We start from the raw sequence: 11,976 nt of genomic DNA, 5'->3' as shown, positions 1-11,976 counted from the left end.
GGAGGCCAGGGACCGGGCCAGCACAAGGGACAGGGCAGGGGACAGGCAAGGTCGTCCTGGAGGACAGGCACGGCTGGCACAGGGGACCGAGGATGAAGCCAGCATGGTCAGCCAAAAGAACAAGGCATAAGACAGGCACGGCCAGTGGAGGGGACAGGGGACAGGCATGGCTGGCACAAGGGACCGGGGATCAAGCCAGCATAGCCAGCCTAAGGGACGGCATGGCCAGGGCAGGGGACAGACACGGCCATGCCAGGCTACAGGCATGGCTGGCACAGGGGACAGACATGGCCATGCCAGGCTACAGGCACAGCTGGCACAGGGGACAGACATGGCCATACCATGCTACAGGCACGGCTGGCACAGGGGACAGGGGATGGCCAGTGCGTGCGTCAGGCACAGCCACAACATGGGACAGGGCAGGGGACAGGCGTGGCCATCCCAGGGAATAGGCACAGCTGGCACAAGGGACAGGGCAAGGGACAGGCATGCCCAGAAGAAGGAACAGGACAAGGAACAGGCATAACCATCCCAGACAGGCAGATGGGGACAGGCACAGCTGTCCTGGCTCCCCACAGACACCCCAGGGGACCAGCCCCAAACCCCAGCCCTGCTCGGGGAAGGGGCTCAGCCGAACCCCCGGGGCAGCAGGGCAGGGCCCAGCCCCACCAGGGCAGCAGCAGCAATGTCCGAGCAATGTCCAGGGCTGAGCCCAGAGCGGGATTCCCTCCCCAGGGCGGAGGGTCCGTGCCAGGCCGTGCCCTCAGAGCGCGCTCTCCTTGCAGGCCCCGCTGAGGCTCCGCGGGCGGCCGCGCTCCAGGCGGCGCGAGGACAGGAGCCGCCGCAGGGACGACGTGGAGCTCAGGTCCCCGCAGCTCTGCAGGTGGATCCCTTCGTGGGGCCGCTCTGCACCCGGCCAGGCACTCCAGGGAACCTGCTGGGCATGGGGATGGGCTGCAGCCACAGGGATGGCAGCCTGCCCGTGGTACCCCCTGCCCGTGACACCCCTGCCCATGATACCCTGCCCGTAACACCGCTGCCCATGGCACTCCTGCCTGTGGTACCCCTGCCCGTGGTACCCTGCCCGTGACACTCCTTCCCATGGCACCCCTGCCTGTGTACCCCTGCCCGTGGTACCCCTTCCTGTGATACCCTTTCCCATGGCACCCTTGTCCGTGGACCCCTGCCCATGGCCCCCCTGCCCGTGGCAGCTCTGCCTGTGCTACCCTTGCCCATGGCACCCCTAGCCCTGACACCCCTGCCCGTGACACCCCTGCCCGTGGCACCTCTGCCCATGGACCCCTGCCCATGACACCAGTGCCCATGGTACCCCTGCCCATGACACCCTTGCCTGTGCCACCCTCCCGTGCTCACCCCCCTGTGCTCAATCCCCCCTGTGCTCAATCCCCCCCACCCCAGCATGGCCAGGCAGCACACGGGGCAGGAGGACAGAGGTGACAGGGATGGCAGAGGCGTGCATCACGCGCCCACACTGGCATTTGGGACAGGTTGGTTCCCGTCGAGGCCTCCCAGGCTGCGCAAGGACTCCCGTAAAGCTGAGCTGTGGGGATGTCCCAGCAGCTGCCTCCGGGTGCAGTGACTCAGGGGCAAAGCCAAAGCCATTGCAACAGGGATGATTTTCCCACCTGTGGCTCCAGTGGGGATCAAGGAAAAGGAGCTGCCCCCCAGGAAGGGCTGGGCAAGGATGGTGCTGCAGGAAGAACGCTCTGCCTGCAGCCAGGGTGCCCACACAACGGGGATGCAGCAGGGGAGGTGTTGATGGGAGAGAAGGGAGGGAGAGCGTGGATGGGAAGGAGGAGTTGCCCATCCCTTGCAGCTTCCAGAACCCACCTGTTTGTGCCCGTGGAAGCTGTGCCCAGACACCTCCACGCTGCGCTTGGGTCTCTGCAGGAACCTGGCCACCAGCCCACGGGTGCCCCGGTAGCCCTTGAGGTCCCCCAGGGAGCGGGTGGCCGTCTTGGACAGCTGCTGTGGCACCTTCTTGGAGGGTGGCAGCTTGTTCTTCCCCACCGAGCCAGCCCGGAGCAGCGGCGGGGAGTCACAGTGGGAGCGGTGGAGCAGGCAGGCCTCGGAGCACAGCCCTGTGGGGAGGGTGCTGTCACACTCGGGACACTGCTCTGGCAGGCCTGTCCTTGTCATCGGACCAGGGACACTGCTCTGACAGTCCTGTCCTCACTGTCAGACCCAGGACATTCCTCTGACAGACCCAGGACACTGCCCTGATGGACCTGTCCCCATTGTCAGACCCAGGACACTGCTCTGATGGATCCATTCCCACCATCAGACCTGGGACACTGCTTTGACAGTCCTGTCCTTGTCAACAGACACAGGACACTCCTCTGACAGTCCTGTCCTCATCATCAGACCTGGGACACTGCTCTGATGGACCTGTCCCCTTTGTCAGACTCAGGACATTGCTCTGACAGGCACAGGACACTGCTCTGATGGATCCATCCCCACCAGCAGACCTGGGACATTGCATCAACAGACCCAGGACACTGCTCTGATGGATCCATCCCCACTGTCAGACCTGGGACACTGCTCTGATGGACCTGTCCCCTTTGTCAGACTCAGGACATTGCTGTGACAGGCACAGGACACTGCTCTGATGGACCTGTCCCCACTGTCACACCCCAGGATGCTGCTCCCATCAGACCTATCCTCAGAGCCCTGGGGTCCTGCTGTGTCCCATCCCCAGCCAGCAGGAGCAGTCCCACCACTGGTCCCCATTGTCCCAGCCCCAACAGGGTGAGTTCAATCCCCAGAGGGCTTCAGCCACCCCCCATGCCCCATTTCCCTCCCAGTACACCCCAGTGCCCTGACCTGTATCAGCGGAGGAGTCGGACACGGTGTCCTCCAGTGCTTTGGTATAAAGAACTTCCCTGAAATCTGCTGGGAGCAGAGAGAGCCCTCAGGCCTGGGCAGGTGTGCACACCCCAGGCAGCAGAACCCTCCAGCACCCCTGCTCCCCCCGTTCCATCCCAGACTGGCTCTAATCCAACCCGGCCGCACAGCCAAACCCTGCGGCACATCCCGGCCGCACCGCACAGACGCTGCCACACTCCCATCCCATCCCGGATGTCATTGTCACCTACCAGCACGGCCGGCCATGGGGACACCGGGGTCACTGTGCGACCTCAGCAGCGGGCGCGGGGCCATCCCCGGGGCCGGGGACGAAGGGCACGAGGTCTCGCTGTTGCGCCGGGGGCGGCCGGCGGTGGCGGTGTCCGTGTGGCGGCCACCCCCGCGTCCCTGCAGCGAGGAGCCCTTGTCCTTGAGGCGCACCTCGGGGAAGCAGGGTCCGGCACAGCGCACCGGCCCCACCAGCCGGTTGCAGCTGTGGGTCACGGCTCCCCCCACCAGCACGCCGCCGCCGTCGGGGCCGGGCTCGGCGGTGGAGCACGAATAGGAGCGCTCGCCCCGCACTCGGGGCTGGGGCATCTCCTCGAAGGGGCCCTGCAGGGCCAGCGTGGGGCTGCGGGCGTGGTGGCTGCACTGCACGCAGTCCACGCTCAGGCAGTAATCGGCGCGGCTGCGCTGGATGGAGCGGAACAGGACGTAATCCACGGAGCGCATGGAGCCCTGCAGCTCCAGCAGGCACGAGTCCTCCGAGGGGCTGCTGTCCCCGGGGATGTCCATGATCTCCGACATGATCAGGGAGCCGCTGTCCATGGAGACTGCGAGGGGAGAGGATGGGCATGGCTGAGGAGCTGCCGGAGCCGGCCCTGCCATCATCCTGGGAGCAGCACTCACCTTCCCCGCTGAGCACGATGGAGGGGACACGGTCACAGGTGCAGGCGTGGGAGCCCTCTGTCAGCTGCGAGTCGAACAGGGTGGCCTGTGGGGCAGCAGGCACAGGGCTCAGCTGAGCTGGAGCCCAGCCTGCCCAGCCTGCCCTGCCCACGGCCCCACAGCCCCCACCTGGCTGTCTCCCCGCAGCCCCATCACAGTCTCGTAGGATGGGGGGAAATCGGTTGGGTAGAGGGGCACGGGGCTGTCCATGGAGCCGTTGTAGGTGATGCTGTGGAGGCAAAGCAGAAAAGCCACTCTGGGTGGGACAAGCCCAGCCTGGGGACACACAGACCGTCCTGTCCTAGCAGCCTTGCTCCCAGTGGTACCTCTGTGCATCCGTCTCGGAGCTGCAGGTGTACTCAGGTGGGTAGTAGGGGGGTGGTGGCACTGGGGGCACAAACTCCTCGAAGTCCATCATGCTCTGCAGGAAGGTGTCAGGTGGGGACGTGCATTCCAATGTCACAGAGCTCGAGCGCTGTGGAACCAGCTGCAGGGAGAGGGGACAGGGGAGAGCTGGGACCTCCTGGGCTGAGATCCAGCAAGGGATGTGCCTCCTGGGCTTTAATCTGCACCTGGCTGGGTCCAGGTCCTGCCCTGGCACCCCAGGGACCACCCCAGCCTGGGACTCACCACGTGGACGATGTCAAGGGAGAAGATCTGGATGCAGCACACGACAGCAGAGAGCATGCAGATGATGGTGGAGAAGATGGTCAAGCCACAGACACTGAAGAGGAGATCCTGGGGAGCAGTGGGGTGAGCTGCAGAGCCCGCAGAGCCATGGCCGGGGCTGCGGCCGCTTCCCAGGGAGCCCTTGCATCCCCCAGCTCCTCCACCTTGAGCGCCACACGGATGCTCCGGCAGTTGGCGTTGGGGAACATGGTGAGCTGCTCGCTCTGGTGGCTGCAGGAGGCGGGCGGGGGCTCCGAGCGGGCCTGGCAGCAGACACACGTGTCCCTCTCCTGGCGACAAGAAACACTGCGAGGAAGCTCTGGATGCCGTGCGATCCCCCTGAGAGCCACCAGCGCGTCCCCACCAGCTCCGCAGAGCCCCCCACAAGCCAGGCATGAGCCCGGGGGTCCCTGCTCAGCCTCACCCTCTCGCAGGCCTCCAGGGTCTTCACCAGCTGCGCGTTCTGGCACGACAGGATGGAGCCGGCGAGGCTCAGCATGACGCCCAGCACCGAGAGCAGCGTGAAGAAGGCGATCTGCAGCAGGAGGAGAGGGGCTGCCGGCGGCGCAGGGAGCCGGCGGAGCACCCGAGGCATGCTCGGTCTCCCCATCCTGGGCTGCCCCGCCTGCGGAAGGGTGTCCCCCCAACACCTACCACCAGGGTGAGCGGCCGCTTCCAGGAGACGATGCCGACCAGCCCGGACAGTGCCAGCTGCAGGTGCACAAGGCCCGGGGTGAGCACAGGGAGAAGGCTCTGACAGGCAGAGGGGCCAGAGCAGCTCCTGCCCACGGGCAGAGCCCCCTGGTCCCCGCAGGCCTGGAGCCAGCACGGGAGCAGTGGGGCTGTAAGAGCAGCCCTGGCGCCACGAGATGGGAGAAACTGCTGATTCAGGGCCTGGGGACTGCGGGCTGCTCTGGCTGGGCAGCAAACCCAGGCCAGCAGCCGTGCTGCAGGGTCACCACGGGGGAGCCCGGGTGCTGCCCCCACCCCAATACCCGGCAGCCAGAGCAGAGCCCCCATCGCAACCCTGCCCCTGCCCTGCGGTCACCGTGGTGACCCCACACCCCTCCCTGCGGACCCCAGACATTCCCCCACACCCCTCGGGGGTCCCCATCCCTCAGAGTCACCCTGGGGGAGCCCTTGGGATTCTCCCACAATGCACCGCGGCAGGCACGGGCAGAGGGTGGGGGAGCACCGGGGCTGCCCTCCCCTGGGACCGGCGGCCGGTTCGGCCCCCGGGGGAGCCGCGCAGCCCCCTCGGCCCCGTACTCACCGAGAAGCCGGCCCAGGACGGGCAGGAGTGCCGGATTTTGGTGGAGGGAGTGATGGTGGCCGCCACCAGGCTGAAGGTGACGATGAGGACGCCCAGCACGGCTTGCACGAGCCCCAGGACGAGCAGGACCTGCAGCCAGGCGCGCTGGAGGCGGAGGTGGGTGAGGCTGCGGGAGCTGCGGCCGGTCAGGGAGCGGTTCGAGTCGCTGGGGGAGGGCATGGCCGCGGCGGGCGGCGGCTCGGGGCCGGCCCCGGAGCCCCGGGGCAGCCGGCGGCACCGCGCCAGGACCGCGGGCAGCGGGAGCAGCCGCTCTGCGGGAACGGGCCGGGCTCCACCTTTCGGCCTTGCCGGAGGATGCTGACGGCGGCTCTTCCCTGCCCCGGGCGGGGGGGCTCGGGCAGCGCCCACGGCCACGCGGAACGGAACCAGCCTAGAACCCCCTAGAACCGGGCACGGAGCGCGGCCCCGGGACCGCCGCCGCCTCCCTGGCCGTCGGTGCAGAGCGGGGTCCCCGCCGGGAGATCATCCCGCCCCGCGGGGACCGAGAGCCGCCGCCCGGGACGCGGCCCCCGGGGCAGCGCCTGCAGGCGGGAGCCGCGCTCCGGACCGGAGCATCCTCCGCTGGCGGCGGCGGGCGCAGAGCCGGCTCCCGGTACCGGTAAGGGCGGCGGGCGGCTACCGGCGGTCCGTCCGCCCCGCGCCCCGCAGCCCCGGCGCCGTACGGAGCGGCGGGCGGGGACGCCGGAGCGGCGGGAGGCTGCGGCCGAGCATCGCCGGGGAGCGCCCGGGGCCGCAGCTGGAGCGCCAGGAGCGGCGGGGCCGGTCCCACACAGGCCGGCGGGGCTGGGTCGCGCCCGCGCCGGGGCCGCCCCCGTGAGGCACGACGGGAGCTGTAGTCCGCCCACAGCGACCGCGCGGCACGACGGGAGCTGTAGTCCACCCACACCGGCCACGGGCAGCGGCCCCGCTGCTGCCCCCCAGCTCCCCGGGAGGCGCACGGAGATGGCGAAGGAAGAGAGTGAACCTTCATTTATTCCTTAAATAAACCGGGAGCGGGCGGGAACAGCACACGGGGAGCAGCGGAGGAGGCGGGGACGCCCGGAGGAGCCCCGGTTCCAGCGGGACCGGGAGGGCACCGGCCCCCACGGCTGAAGGCACAAAGCCTCTCGCCAGCCCCGGAGCATCCGAGAGGAGATGGACTGAAGCAGAATGCGTGAGACCTGTCCTGGGGACCCCCAGGGACACCAGGGCAGGGGACAGAGGGCAGGTAAGGGGGGCGAGGGGCTGCACACCGGGGCTGGCTCAGCCCCCGAAGGCCTTGGCTGGAGGGTGCTGGGGGCAGCAAGGGGGCCACAGTCCTCGAAGCGGGTGGGGAGGGGGCTGCAGGAGCTGTTCAGCCCTCCCTGGAGGCAAAGGGGTGCCATGTAAACGCCAGGGCTGCTCCTCGGCACCCAGCCTGGCTTTGGGCTCCACACGGGCTAAAGGCAGGATCCCCACAAGCAGCAGCAGCCCGAGCTCTGCCTGTCCCTGCCCTGCTCTCCTCATCCCTGGGCCGGAAGAGAGGGAGAGGATGGGGAAAGGGACAGGACAAAAGGACGAGACAGCCTGGGGAAAGCACCAGCCCCATCCTCATCCCACTGGAGCAAGCCCCAGGAGGAAGAGGGGGATGACGTTCTTGGCAGAGCATGGGGGTCCCCTGGGCACACGGGGGGGCAGGGGACCCTCCCACACCCTAAAGGAGCACAAGTGTCATCACCAGGTGGGGAAACAGGAGAGCACAAGGAAGGCAAGTGACCGTTCCAGTCCCTGGAAGCAGCATTGCAGCCATCTGGGGAGGCTCCTGCCCCCAGCAGCTGCTGCTGGGAGGGAGGACGACGGCTCAGGGCTCCCCACCCTGCTCCCCCCAATCTGCTGAGGGGAGGGGACCAGCACAAACCACAACAGCCTCTGTCCGTGAGGAAAAAGGGGGTTAAGAGCAGCAGACGATTCAGGCACCAGCACTTCCAAGCTGGGATGAGGCAGCCTCTGAGAGCCGATGGGGGATCCAGTGAAAGTGCGACTCGGGTTTCCTCTTCCTCGGGAGGAGCCCCGGGGCGCCGGGAGGGGCAGAGCCCGCAGGCTACGGGGCACGGAAGGCGTTGGTGGCCGCGCCCGCGGCGGCGTTGGCCGCGGCCGTGCGCACGGCCTGGTTGGAGAAAACGCCGGCGGCAAACTCCTCCTGCGCCTTCTGGAAGCTGGCACCAGTGCGGCGGTACAGGGAGTGGATCTGGGGGCAGCAGGGAACGGGGTCAGGGCTGCAGGCTCAGGGAAACAGAGCTGTGATGGCCTAAACTTCCCCAAAAGGATGGTTCGAACTGCAGGTCCTGAGTAAACAAAGTTGTGATGGCCCAAAGCTCCCCAAAGGGATGGCTCTGGCTGCAGGGCCCAGTTTAACACAGCTGTGATGGCCCAAACTTCCCCAGAAGGGATGAGGGATGGCTCAGGCTGCAGGTCCTGGTAAATAGAGTGGTGATGGCCTAAACCTCCCCAAAAGGATGGCTCTGGCTGCAGGCCCTGGGAAACAGAGCTGTGATGGCCCAAACTTCCCCAAAGGGATAGCTCTGGCTGCAGTCCCCAGTTAAATAGAGTGGTGACGGCCTAAACCTTGCCCAAAAGGGATGAGGGATGGCTCAGGCTACAGGCCCCAGTTTAACACAGCTGTGATGGTCCAAACTTCCCCAAAGGGATGGCTCAGGCTGCAAGTCCTAAGTACACAGAGTTGTGATGGCCCAAACTTCGCCCAAAAGGGATGAGGGATGGCTCTGGCTGCAGGTCCTGGTAAATAGTGGTGATGACCCAAACCTCCCTCAAAAGGGATGGCTCTGGCTGCAGGCCCCAGTTAAACAGAGCTGTGATGGCCCAAACCTCCCCAAAAGGGATAGCTCTGGCTGCAGGCCCCAGTTAAATAGAGTGGTGATGGCCTAAACCTCACCCAAAAGGGATGAGGGATGGCTCTGGCTGCAGACCCCCAGAAAACAGAGGTGTGATGGCCCAAAGCTCCCCAAAAGGGATGAGGGATCGCTCAGGCCACAGGCACCAGTTTAACAGAGCTGTGATGGCCCAAAGCTCCCCAAAGGGATGGCTCAGGCTGCAGGTCCTAAGTACACAGAGCTGTGATGGCCCAAACTTCCCCCAAAAAGGGATGGGGATGGCTCAGGCTGCAGGCTTTGGTCCCAACCCACCTTTTTCAGCATGATGATGCCCAGCACAGCTACGGCCGTGAAGGACAAGGACACCAGGATCATCATCACGGCCACGGCCTTGTTAGTCCGCAGCGCTATCAGGCTCAGGATCCAGCCACTGCAAAACAAGAGGCTGTGGCCCCCAGGCTCCCTCCTCCCCACCCATCTCCCACCTTTGCAGGGTCAGCACACGACCCACCTGAATCCCCAGTTTGGGATGCCGATGGCCTGCAGCACATACATCACGTTCTGGGCAAAGAAGACGAAGAAGAAGACAAAGAAGTTGAAGGAACTGTCGCTCCTGGGAGGAAGAAATGAGTAAGGTGAGGAAGCTCCCAAACCTTCCTTAAAGCAGGAGAACAGGGAGCTCGGGGTGGAAGAGCCCATCCTGCAGGTGCCCAGGGCTCGGGACACACCTGAAGGCTTTGTACATGGGCCGGTACCAGCAGACAAAGGAACAGGGCGTGTAGAGCAGAGCCCATAGGATGGAGAGGCCAAACCCAGAGCCGGACGTGGGATCCACGCAGAACCAGGCGAGCGAGGACAGGAAGTTCATGAACAGAGCAATGGTGCTGGCTGAGGGACAGGACAGAGCTCAGGAGCCCATCCAGGCTCCCCCAACCTCCACAACCACCTGTTCATCCCAATTCCCCAGAGCAGCAGCACCCAAATTCATCCTTCCAGCTGCTGCCAGGCTCTGCTGGAGACTCACCCATCCAGAGGTAGTACATGGTTGTCACTGTCTTCTGGAAGTCAGCCGGGATCTCCACGGGGATGTCCTGGTAGAAGCACGGCTTCACCGGGCAGAAGGACGGCAGCGGGGGCCAGTTGTTGAGCCTCGCTGCGGAGGGAAGAGGATGAGGAGGAGCCAGGAGGGCTCCAGGGGGGTCCCAGCCCTGCCCAGCCCCGCCACTCACTCTGGGCACCGCCGAGGGCCGCGTTCTGCAGCTCCCGCTCCCGCCGGTCCAGCTCCTCCGCTTTCCGGTTGAGCTCCTCCTGCCGCTTCAGCAGCTCCGCCGTGGCGGCGGCGGCCGAGGCCTGCGGAGAGGGGGGACACGAACCTTGGGCTCCCGCCGGTGCCCGCGTCCCGGCCCGGCGGCGCCTCCCCCCGTACCTGCGAGCCGTAGGAGCCATAGTTGCGGGGCTCGGTAGGACTCGCCTTCCGCGGGGGCTGCGCGGCCGCCGGTACCGGGGGCGGCGGCGCTACCGAAGGGGTCTGGAAGGGCGGCGGTGGCTGCAGGGGAAGAGGAGAGAGGTGAGACCGCGCCGGTAGCGGGGAGGGCTCCGGTGGCCGGGAAGAAGATCCGGTACCGGGGCAGGCCCCGGTGCCCGGGCAGGCCCCGGCGCTCACCGCGTCGCTCTCGAAGGGGTTATAGCCATCCAGCACAGCGCCGGGCCGGGCCTGCAGCGCCGCGGGGTCCTGGAAGGGGTTGTCCGGGAGCACCGCGGGGCCGCCGCGCTGGGCCATGGCCGGACCGGGACCGGGAGCGCGCTGGACCCGCGGGACCGGCGCCGCCGCCGCCGCCAGGCCCCGCCCCTGCCCGCCTCTGATTGGTCCCGCCGCGCCGTGACGTCATCGGGGAGACCCCCGCCGCAGGGGGCCGCTGCGCACGCGCCGGAGCCGCGCCGGGCGGGGCGCGCGCGTGACGCGGCCACGTGTCCGGGGGTCACGTGCGGCGCGCTCGTACCCACCCCAACCCCGGGGCCGCCCTTCCTGCGGGTACCCCCGAGAGGGGCGGCCGGGACGGGACCCCGTCACCCCCGGTGTCCCGGTATCCAGTACCCATCGCCCCCCGGTGTCCCGGTATCCAGTACCCATCGCCCCCCGGTGTCCCGGTATCCATCACCCGTCACCCCCCGGTGTCCCGGTATCCATTACCCATCACCCCCCATGTCCCATTATCCATCCTCCATCGCCTCCCGGTGTCCTGGTATCCATCGCCCATCACTCTCCGGTGTCCCGGTATCCATTGCCCATCACTCCCCGGTGTCCCGGTGCCCATCGCCCCCGATGTCCCAGTATCCATCACCCTCCGGTGTCCCGGTATCCATCGCACATCACTCCCCGGTGTCCCGGTATCCAGTACCCATCACGCCCCGGTGCCCTCACGGTTCCGGGTCCCCGCCCAGCCGGACCTGCCGGGACAGCGGCTCCTCCTGCGTGTCCCCACCCCCGGTCCTGCTCCCTGCTCTTACCGGGCAGCCCCGGTACCGGTACCGTTCACCTGCTGCCCACACAGCCCCCCCGTCCCCCCAGGCGTTGTCGCTCCAGCAGCTGTCACCACAGCCAGCCAGGGCCTCGGGCACGACGAGCACTCGGGGAATTCCTCCTGCGTCTCCTGGCGCTGTTATTTATAGGAATCTCCAAATCCTTCCCATCCAGCTGCCCGTGACTGCACACTGAGCCCATCCCAGGTCCTGTCAGCATCCCGGGAGCAGGACACGCACTGTCCCCGCCCTGTCCCCTCCCCGTGCTCAGCAAACTGCTAAAAACACTCTGCACAGACTGAGAGTGACATCTGAACCCCACAGCTGAGCTCCCACCTCAGCCCAAAGCTGGAGCTGCTCCTGGCAGAGGTGGAAGCTGTGGATTTGGGGTTTGGACACCAGCATGACTTTGGTATTTTCTTCGAAGTTAAGGTATGAATCAGATAATTTAATTGTCCTCCAGCTTCAGTGTGGGGCTGGGCACAGGGGCAGTGGGACAGGAGGCAGGGAGGGTCACAAGCCCATGGAGATGGCTCAGTGTCACCTTCCTGAGGCTCTCACAGGCCCATGGAGATGGCTCAGTGCCACCCTTCCTGAGACTGTCACAAGCCCAGAGATGGCTCAGTGACATCCTGAGGCTCCCCACACTCACTCCAGGTGAAACCAGACATTTCCTTTCCTCTCTGCATGGGCACAGCCTGATGGTGCCACAGCAGAGCACATCTGTCACCCACACCCCAGCGAGGCTCTGCCCCTGCCATCAGCTGTGACACAGCCCAGAAAACACCCAGG

General features: G+C 66.5%; 2 protein-coding genes across 3 annotated transcripts; both read right to left on the bottom strand.

The window, feature by feature from the left end:
* Nucleotides 1-325: 325 nt before the first annotated feature.
* On the bottom strand, nucleotides 326-5,975 carry ENTREP3 (endosomal transmembrane epsin interactor 3). Of its 2 annotated transcripts, none has more exons than XM_054292741.1 (12): nucleotides 5,756-5,975; nucleotides 5,137-5,193; nucleotides 4,907-5,017; nucleotides 4,647-4,772; nucleotides 4,444-4,551; nucleotides 4,140-4,300; nucleotides 3,943-4,042; nucleotides 3,775-3,859; nucleotides 3,117-3,698; nucleotides 2,845-2,913; nucleotides 1,852-2,102; nucleotides 326-934 (listed from the first exon to the last, which is right to left on the bottom strand). In XM_054292741.1, exons 1-12 carry the CDS (start codon nucleotides 5,972-5,974, stop codon nucleotides 764-766), a joined length of 2,040 nt encoding a protein of 679 aa, XP_054148716.1. In that variant the 5' UTR covers nucleotide 5,975; the 3' UTR covers nucleotides 326-763. The 2 variants fall into 2 exon arrangements, with proteins under 2 accessions (XP_054148716.1, XP_054148717.1); XM_054292742.1 differs by having other exon boundaries at nucleotides 2,845-2,910.
* A 1,845-nt stretch (nucleotides 5,976-7,820) lies between these two features.
* On the bottom strand, nucleotides 7,821-10,482 carry SCAMP3 (secretory carrier membrane protein 3). The gene is made up of 8 exons (XM_054292735.1): nucleotides 10,328-10,482; nucleotides 10,091-10,210; nucleotides 9,894-10,014; nucleotides 9,689-9,817; nucleotides 9,393-9,552; nucleotides 9,176-9,277; nucleotides 8,977-9,094; nucleotides 7,821-8,021 (listed from the first exon to the last, which is right to left on the bottom strand). Exons 1-8 carry the CDS (start codon nucleotides 10,442-10,444, stop codon nucleotides 7,875-7,877), a joined length of 1,014 nt encoding a protein of 337 aa, XP_054148710.1. The 5' UTR covers nucleotides 10,445-10,482; the 3' UTR covers nucleotides 7,821-7,874.
* Between the last annotated feature and the right edge of the window lie 1,494 nt (nucleotides 10,483-11,976).

The sequence above is a fragment of the Melozone crissalis genome, unplaced genomic scaffold (genome assembly GCF_028551555.1).
Source record: "Melozone crissalis strain CALT ecotype California unplaced genomic scaffold, PUWL_Pcris_2 ptg000114l_1, whole genome shotgun sequence".
Taxonomy (NCBI): Eukaryota; Metazoa; Chordata; class Aves; order Passeriformes; family Passerellidae; genus Melozone; species Melozone crissalis.
Note: the sequence above shows the minus strand (reverse complement) of the source record. Positions and strands in the feature narration are given on the sequence as shown.